Below are 9,031 nucleotides of genomic sequence, written 5' to 3' on the forward strand. Positions count from 1 at the left end.
GCAACGAGCGCCGCCACTCAACTTTTGTTTACTTAAACTTTTACCATTTGGGGTAAGTGTAAAGTGGTCGACTGCTCAAGTCTCTCTCTCTCTCTCTCTCTCTCTCTCTCTCTGTCACTCTTTCACCTGCAGTCACGCTTGCAGATTGTGCGAGTGTATGTGTGTGGGAGTAGACAGCGCCTGCTTCATGCTAGAGGTCTGGGTCTCTGGTATTTTATATTGCCATTGATGGTCGCCAGCCTGGCAAAGCTGATTGTTTTTTAAATTGTTTTTGCACGCGATTCGTGTTTGGCGGCTTTATTGCTGTAATTGCCATGGCCAATTGTTGTTGTTGCTGTTGTTGCAGTTTATTTATCGCCATTGTTGTTGTTGTTGTTGCAGCCATACATAATTTAATTTGAATGCATATGAGACCCAAAGTGGGTAATTGAATAAGTTTTGTTGCTCTTGCTGTTGCTGTTGCACTTTATATTTATTTATTGTTGTTGTAGTTGTCAAAGCTTTGTGTTTTTTATAAATTTGATTAGCACGCAGCCAAACTATTGCATGCTAGCTTGTGGGCGCATGTGGGCGTGGGCGTGGGCACAATAAAAATTTATGTAATTTTACAGCTGCCACTTAATTTGATTTCATTGCCTTTGGCAGGTGTTGTTCTTGTTCCTGCTGCTGTTGCTCCGAGCTGTGCAATTGATATGTTAAAAATATGTCGTAAAAGAATTGAAATTGATTTTTTTGTATTGTTTTGTTATTTCAAACGCAACGTTTCTTTTATTTTCGTTGGCCACTGGCCTTTGCACAAATTTATTTCCAATTTGTAGCCCAAGCAATTTGCAGGGCTTAAATTTGAGCGCAACGTACGTGTTTGCAAAACAAAATTGCGCTCTAATATGATTAAAATCTTTCATTTCTCGCATTAGCCAAAGTGCGGCTGCAATTTGCGATATGGAATTCACTTTTTTTGTTACGTTCAGGGGTCAGACACTTGATTAGTGGCTGCGTTTGGGGTCTGTCATTGAACTTGACTTGTCTGTCGGTCTGGCAGGCAAGCGGAAATCAAAAAACGGCTAATATATAGTTTAGCTAATATGCCTTGATCAATTAGCTAAGCTGTACTTTTGTGCAAAAAGTTAATAATTAAATGCTGCGCTATTGTTAACCTTCGTTGATGCTCATTAATCATTTATTGTTTTTAAAGCGGCACATTGGCGGCTACTTTTTAATTAATTTGATTAGCCTGCATTTAAAAGGTCTGTGCAAATTATGAATTAATTTATGGCAAATGGATTGTTTTTTTTTTTTTTTTAGCAATAAAGTTGTTAGGCAAACAAGTTCGTTGCCTCAGTCTTTCGTGTTTTCTATATGTGATTATCATTTGTATATATATGTCTGTTACCCACATTATTTGTTAATCTGCATAATTTGAAATTTGTGCGTTAAATATGTGTGCCACGCCTCCTTTATTGTGTTGCTGCCTCATTAGATGAAAGACGGTTATTTGGTTTCGCTTTTGCCTTCGACATTCGTCGATGCGCGTTACGTTTTTGAATTTTTAAGCGTGGGCTGCAACAACTTAAATATGCATGTCTGTACGTCCGTCTGTCTGTCCGTCTGACCGTCTGCGTGTTCACATTAATATATTAATTGTATGTTCAATAGATCATTAGCTGCTTGTTTATACCGAAGCTAGCGGCGCTGCTTTGGCAGTTGAGCGTGTGCGTGTAGTTGCCATAAACTTTAATTAATAAAAAAACACATGCTGTGTTGACTTTTGTATATTTAAACTCAATAAAAGACTCGCGCAGCATATAACAGTTACAGTTTGTCTATAACTGCAGCTAAGCAATGAAATTAAATTTTCTTTATATGCATATTTTGAATCAATTGTTTATAATGAACTTAGCCTTAAGCTGAACTTATTAGTTGCATGATTAGTGTTAATAGCAAGACGCTAGGGTGCCAACAAAAGCTTCAAACTAATAACAAGCCCACACACACACACACACAGACACATACACATTAAATGGGCCACCTACAGTTGCGAGTGGGAGCGGAGCCGCCCAGCGGTAGCTTGTAATGAGCACAGTTTGCTGACCAAAGCGCCGTCATTCTCATTTATAAGGCAACAAGATGTGCCGCCCCAATGTGTCTGTCTGTGTGTGTGTGTGTGTGTGTGTAAGAAGACTCGTCTTCAAGTCAAACAAATGTTTGCACAACACACTATAATGATGACAGCGCAAATTAGCTACTAATTTTTACACACACACACACACACATAGAGCAGATGAGGGTCGTTTGTGAGCGCCAGGACCTCACACAGCTGGCGTTGCTGCCAGCGGCCAGCGGAAGTGATGAAGTTGAGTTTAGCCTGAAATTGCCATAAATCAGCATTTGATTATCCTTTCGACTGTTGGCTAATTTGTAGCTCGGCACTCAGAGTTCTCTCTCTCTCCCTCTCTTTTGACTGTCGTCATGTGCGTGTTACTTTGTTTTTATAATTTATTAATTATTAGGCGGTGCAAGCACAGCAAAGCAGCAACGCTTCCGCCATTAGCGCAAAATTTTGTTGAAAATGAACGTGCAGACGGACGAAGACGAAGGAGGAGGAGGAGGCGGCGGCTGGAGGTTGGACTGAAGCAGGCTGCTGTGCATCCTGGTGGCCAGCGTGCGTCAGTCAATTTGAAGTGGAGAATTGGCTCTGCTGTGTGTTGCCCCGCGGTGGCTGCAGTCAGCAGTTGTTGGATTTTTAATTAAGCGTGTACTGTTGCTGCTGCTGCGGCTGCAACCCGAGGCTATTTCGTCAGCAACATTTGAGTGAGAGAGAGCGAGGGAACAGGTCTTGTTAGTAATTTTTAATTTGAGCTTTTCTGACAGCTCGCTGTCATATAAATTTAATTGAATTTACATTTTTATTAATTGCCAAGAAGTCGCGCTGGAAAGTGCTACTCAGCGCATGAATGGACGCTCTCTCTCCCTCTCTCACTCTCTGTCTCTTTCTGTCTCTGGCTTGACTCTTTGAATGAATTTAATTTGAGATGATTTGTTGATGGTTTCGTTGCGGTGATTTCTTGCTGACTAATTTAATGTGATTTTTAAATTGCCCCACAGTCAAGTTGCAAGCGTCTGAGTGTGTGGCCAAGGCAAAGATTGCTTGGCTGACTAGCTGGCTGGCTGCTCCAAGATTGATTTGGGGCTGTTGTGCATTAGTCGGACGGCCAACAAGATTTTTGTCGGAATTAATGAGTGACACGCCTCTCTGTTCTGCTCTGTTCTGGCTTTCTTTTATTTTTAGGCTTTTCGTTCCATTACCAACTAATCTAATTTGCTGTGCTTGCAATGCTCTTGACAATCGTCCCACAAAATGTTGCAGCGCCTAACGAGCTGCTTGCTCTCAGCCTTTTATATGCAGTTTAATTCGCAAATCAAACAGCCGCGGGCCAGCTTGCAAATTCGCGCATACATAAGTAAATTAAAAATAAATTTATGTTCAAGCCAAAGGCGTCAGTAGGCCCTCTGTCTCTGGGTGTGTGTGTGTGCGTGTGTGTGTGTGTGTGAGCATGTGTGCTTTATAAACTGGTTGGGCCTCGTTTTATTTGCTTCTTGCCCTCTCCGAATGCAAATCCAATTAAAATTTCCTAACTACAGAGGCTGGCGCGAGAGGATCTGGCTGGCGCTAAGCCGTAAAGCGGCACTGTGCGCTGATTTAAAACACTGCGGGGCGTGCTTATTGATTAAATACAAATTGCATTCATTCATCATCTATGCAGCAATGTAGTTTTTAGCTCTTGCTGTTTCGGCAATTAAATTACAATTTGTAGTCGATTCGCTTGCATATAATTCGCTCGCTTCACATTACATAAAACACAATTAAGCAAATAATGTAAACAGGCTGCAGCTTTAATGTCATAATCATCAGATTTCTTATCATTTTAAGTTTTTCAAATACGGCGCCCATTTGCAATGAGTTGGCAGCACCAGCATTACAACACTGCGCTGTGCCGGCCGCCACACTTTGGTGAATAAAACACGATGGTGAGTTTTATGTGACTTAGAATTTTGCAACTTATAAAACATGTGCGTGACAAATTATCAAAATTATACTATAATTATATATATAATTATACTTTTGCAGAATTAGAACAAGTGGAGTGCAAGGCGGCACTCAAATAACATGACTTTATTAGCTACTACGCTGGAAACTAAGCAATATATTTGCATCGTGGAGTGCCAAAATATGGCGGTCAGCTGTACTAGCTTGGGTGTGGGGTCAAGGCACGAGACGCCGGGACACACACGGCTTATAGTTGGACATTTGTGATGTGCCTTGATGGGTAGGTAATGCCTAGGACGCATCTGAAGAATATATAATTAAAAAAGGTAAACATTTTGCAGATGAGTTGAAAACACTTATGCTAAAAATAAAATATAATTTTACTCCCGGATGCCTTACAGGATCATGACAAAAATACGTCAGCTGATACATCGTAGCAAGGACTCTTAGCTGAACCAAGGATATTCCAATCGTTCAAGTGCTTTGGAAACTATTGCTTTATAAGGAAAACCATAGCAGAAGCTGAACTATAAGGAGTTTTATGCGAAATCAAAAATGGGCATTACTCCCGGATGACTTGCAGGATCATAACAAAAACACATCAGTTGATGCATAGTAGCAAGGACTGTTAGCTAACCAAAGGATGTTCCAATCGTCCAAGCATATGGACGAAGCTATGGTAAAATTTCGTTTGAGGACATATTTTTAAAAACTGAACAGCTAGTTGCAGGACATGAGTAATGTCCTTGGGTAGGTAAGTAATGCTTGATACGCCACTTCAGAACATATATTTTAAAGGGTGAAAATCCTTACAGGGGCTGAAGTATAAGAAGTTGTATCCTAAATAAAAAGTGTGTATTACTCCCGGATGGCTTGCAGGATCAGGACAACAATATATCTGTTGATACATCGTAGCTGGGACTGTTAGCTGACCCAAGGACCTTTCCAATCATTCCAGTATTTTCGAGTTTATGCCTAATTTTAAGTAGCAGCGTTTGCTGCTTTTATCCTTGTAATCTAAAAATTAAATGTACTTTTAAATTAAAAAAAATTGCCAACAAGTTTGTTGCTTAAGTCCCTTTTGTTTACATTTTGTATGGCCAAATTTCATGCATTGTAAGGACATTAGTTGTTCCACATCCTCTTACACATGTACGTGTTAATATCCTATGTTCAAAATAAAATGCCATTGCAGTTGTTGTTGTTGCTGCTACTGCTGTTGCTGCTGCTATCTCAGCAACGTGCAACCAAAACACAAAATGTCTTTTAAAGTTCGACAAAGAGTTGGCAGCTGGAGAATGCCAATGCTATTGGACAAGTGTTTCGTATTCATTAAAACTTTATAATCACCAAACATGAAAGATACGTGTTTTTCGAATACAGAAAATAGGCTATATCTCACGAATTCTTGCCAGGATCAGGACCAAATTAGTGCCAATCGATGCTGCATCAAAAGGACTATCAAGTGGCCCAAGGACATCCGGATAGTCCTTGCAGGTGCGGAGAAAATAAGGATTTTCTGGTTTTGGTCACTTTACTCGCACCCTGAGGCCGAAATTTTCTAAGTTAATGGATAATTAGATGACCCTATATTTTTTCGATGCAGATCGATAGAGTTTCGTCCTGTGAGTATCGCAAACCAAAAATTTTGGGATTGCGACCTGATCCTGCCAAGATATGGGTAATTTTCTTTAGAGGATCGCCGGTGCTCGGCAGCCCTTGAAGGTATGCAATGGGCGTTTTCGTTGGATGCGATTCTTTTGTACAGGGTCTGGCTGTTGTCTCCGCTAATTGTTCATCTTAAAAGTATGCAGCACTCTTTTGCATTCAAAGAGTTTTGCAAGAAGTGTTGCATACCACAAAGTGCCGCCAAGAGCTGGCAATACTCTAGAGCAAAGTGGCCATATCTCGGCAGGATCAGGTCGCAATCCCAAAAGTTTTGGTTTTGGCGATACTACTGTTTTTCTCGTTCTGTAGCGACTTTTCGTCCTTTGAGTGGTATATTCTGAAAGGTCTCAAGGAGCACTACTTGGACACCAAAGGACATCCTTGTAGTCCTTGTAGTTTGCGAGTAAAAGGACATTTTGTGTTTTTGGGCCACTTTTTGCGACTAACCCCCTGCAAATTTTTTCAAGAAATTTTTTTGTGCAATTCTGGATATCCTGGTATACAGTTCGATAGATACGGATGCCCAGGAACTCGAAAATGCATGTCCTTTTTGCATCGGAAGGATAACGGAAGAGCAGTAGCTAAGAGCCATGAAATTTGGCCATACAAAATGTAAACAAAAGAGACTTAAGCAACAAACTTGTTGGCAATTTTTTTAATTTAAAAGTACATTTAATTTTTAGATTACAAGGATAAAAGAGGAGCAAACGCTTAAAAATTAGAATTGCCTGCTATTGAAAACGAGCTATAGCTTCGAAAGCATATAGATGATTCGAATATCCTTTGATCACCTAATAGTCCTTGCTTCGTAGTATCATTTGTGCTGATTTGTACTTTTGTGCTGATTCTCCAAGCCATCCGGAAGTAAAATCCAATTTTGACTTAGCATAAAAGTCTTTATAGCTCAGCTCCTGTAAGAATTTAAAGCTTTAGAATTATATGTTCTGAAGTGGCGTATTAAGCAATACTTACTCTCCAAATGACATCCTGCAATTAAGTGTGTAGTGCAAGTTTTTCAACAGTGTCCTGCAAATCAAAAATTGTGCATAAATTTAAATTTGCCGCCAAAGGGCAAATACATTACGGCTTGTGTCTTGGCTAATCCATTGTTGCAAAGTAGTTTACTGCCACATTGTGGATGATACGTGCTTGAAAACGACTAGAACAGAAAATTACCGCGGAGTAGAAAACAGCTGATTAGCATTGACAAATAAACAATAAACGACACACAAATGCAACAAAATGGAGCGTTGCGCAAGTGACAGAGCACTGCTGCTGAATGAGGAAGATAATGACGAACAAATGCTGGGCACGGAGCCAGTGGCAGCTGGACATGGATTTGTGCCCGCCTTTGCAGCACACAACGAGATTGAGCCTGAAATTGATGCACATCTGCGGGAACGAGAACAGGATGAGGTGGTGTTAATAAGTAATGCACCAACTGCTGGCTACGCGCTTACCTATTGTGTATTCTATTTGCTGGGCATTGGAACGATGACACCTTGGAACTTTTTTGTGACAGCAGAGGATGTAAGTATTAGGAGCGCCCGCATCGACAACAGAGAAGCAACAATTACGTTGCAGTCTTATCTGTACTTTGGCATTGTTTTTTTACGACATGTCGTTGTTGTTATCGTCTTTAAGTTTTCTTTGTGTGCGCTAATTCGTTTGTTGAATCACAGATTTAGAGCACCCCACACACCCCACCAGCCCACCGCAAATGGGCTGCAAAAAACTATGGGCTTATGTTAATATTTCTGTTTGCAGTATTGGAAATACAAGTTCCGCAATACAACACTGAATGCTAGCAGTTTCGATGAGGGCGAATTAACGCCAATGCAAAAGAGTTTCAGCTGTGATCTGACCTTAACGGCTACGATCTCTGGCACAACATTTCTGCTGCTCAATGCGGTTTATGGCCAGCATGTCTCCCTGCGCAGCAAGATGCTTGTCACACTCATCACCATACTCGTGCTGTTTGGCATTACGACGGGATTTGTGGAGATCAACACGGATACGTGGCAGGAGCAGTTCTTTCTCATAACGCTCATTACAGTGGTTATACTAAACAGTAATTAGAGCACATAATAACTCGTTTATAACTTTAACTAACTCACATTTTACTTGCAGTTAGCGCCGCCACCATGTCGGGCGCCTTGTATGGCGTTGCTGGTCTCTTTCCCTCGGAGTATATGACAGCTGTGGTCAGCGGACAGGCGCTGGGCGGCATTATCACTGCGCTGGCTTTTATACTTGTGCTGGCCTTTGATGCGGGTCCCTCAGCTACAGCATTTGTGTTCTTCATCATGGGCGCATTGCTCATCTTCTTTTGCATTGTCTGCTATTTGACAATGGCGCGTCAGCCCTTCTTTAAATATTATCTGGAGGGCGGTGATAAGTACAAAGTGATTAGTGCGCTGCCTTCGCACAGTCGCCAGGAGGCAGCAGCCGATACGGGTGTGGCGCTGGAGCCAATACTACGTGAGGTGATGGGCAAAATTTACTTACATGCCATTTGCTTGGGCATTCTCTTTGCCACAACGCTGTCGGTTTATCCTTCGATAACGCTGCTCATGCAATCGGAGTACTCTGGCAGTCATACGGCGTGGACTGGTAAATTCATAATTAAATCATTAGTATTGCTTGCTTAATTGTCTCTCTCCCATTGGCAGATGTTTATTACTTACCTGTGGTCAACTACTTATTCTTCAATTGCGGCGACTACTTTGGCAGACTGCTGGCGGGCTACCTGGAGCGTCCACGGAACTCGCAGACGACATTATTGTGGACCGTAGCACGCATTATATTCGTGCCCATGTTGTTGATGTCCAACACCAGCGAGCACCAATTTATGCCCACGCTCATTAAGCATGATTATACGTTTATGGCGCTGATTATAATGTTTGCCCTATCCAACGGTTATCTTTGCAACATATTGCTCATCATGGCGCCCAAGTATGTCTTAGCTCTTGTTTCTATGCAGCTGTGTATTAATATTATCAACATCTTTGCAGAGCCGTCAAACAACATGAGAAGGAACTCGCTTCCAGCATCATGGCTGCCTCGCTGAGCTGCGGCATGGCCTTGGGCTCGTTCATGAGCCTGATCTTTGTACAATTATTGTGATTGCCGTCTCAAAATCTCTGGTGCCTTACCAAGTCTATGTTTTACTTTTAGCTAATACTTGTCTTGTACTTTTACTCCCATTCACCACGAGCAACATATCAAATTGAAATTAATAATATTAATATTACATGTCTAGTTAGTAAGTTTTACATTGTACAGCATTTGTGCTTCCATTTTATAAAAACAAAA

General features: G+C 41.3%; 1 protein-coding gene and 2 long non-coding RNA genes across 4 annotated transcripts; 2 read left to right on the plus strand and 1 right to left on the minus strand.

Annotated features, from left to right (window-relative positions):
- Positions 1-3,921: 3,921 nt before the first annotated feature.
- LOC108607963 lies at positions 3,922-5,071 on the plus strand. 2 transcript variants are annotated; one of them, XR_001915527.1, is made up of 4 exons: positions 3,922-4,029; positions 4,130-4,374; positions 4,450-4,802; positions 4,864-5,071. It is a non-coding gene; the product is annotated as an uncharacterized LOC108607963 (long non-coding RNA). The 2 variants fall into 2 exon arrangements; XR_001915528.1 differs by lacking the exon at positions 3,922-4,029 and adding an exon at positions 4,050-4,071.
- A 1,349-nt stretch (positions 5,072-6,420) lies between these two features.
- On the minus strand, positions 6,421-6,882 carry LOC108607964. Its single transcript, XR_001915529.2, has 3 exons — positions 6,801-6,882; positions 6,689-6,742; positions 6,421-6,627 (listed from the first exon to the last, which is right to left on the minus strand). It is a non-coding gene; the product is annotated as an uncharacterized LOC108607964 (long non-coding RNA).
- Positions 6,718-9,031, plus strand: LOC108607961 (equilibrative nucleoside transporter 1). The gene is made up of 5 exons (XM_017999088.1): positions 6,718-7,246; positions 7,484-7,787; positions 7,847-8,329; positions 8,389-8,671; positions 8,731-9,031. Exons 1-5 carry the CDS (start codon positions 6,959-6,961, stop codon positions 8,840-8,842), a joined length of 1,470 nt encoding a protein of 489 aa, XP_017854577.1. The 5' UTR covers positions 6,718-6,958; the 3' UTR covers positions 8,843-9,031.

The sequence above is a fragment of the Drosophila busckii genome, chromosome 2L (assembly GCF_011750605.1).
Source record: "Drosophila busckii strain San Diego stock center, stock number 13000-0081.31 chromosome 2L, ASM1175060v1, whole genome shotgun sequence".
Classification (NCBI taxonomy): Eukaryota; Metazoa; Arthropoda; class Insecta; order Diptera; family Drosophilidae; genus Drosophila; species Drosophila busckii.

Bases quoted from the DNA above. Each gene is read 5' to 3' on its own strand.
- LOC108607961 (XM_017999088.1), top strand. From the start codon at position 6,959: ATGGAGCGTTGCGCAAGTGACAGAGCACTGCTGCTGAATGAGGAAGAT. The intron at 7,788-7,846 runs GTAATTAGAGCA...TTTTACTTGCAG, and splicing joins TACAGTGGTTATACTAAACA to TTAGCGCCGCCACCATGTCG. The intron at 8,330-8,388 runs GTAAATTCATAA...TCCCATTGGCAG, and splicing joins CAGTCATACGGCGTGGACTG to ATGTTTATTACTTACCTGTG.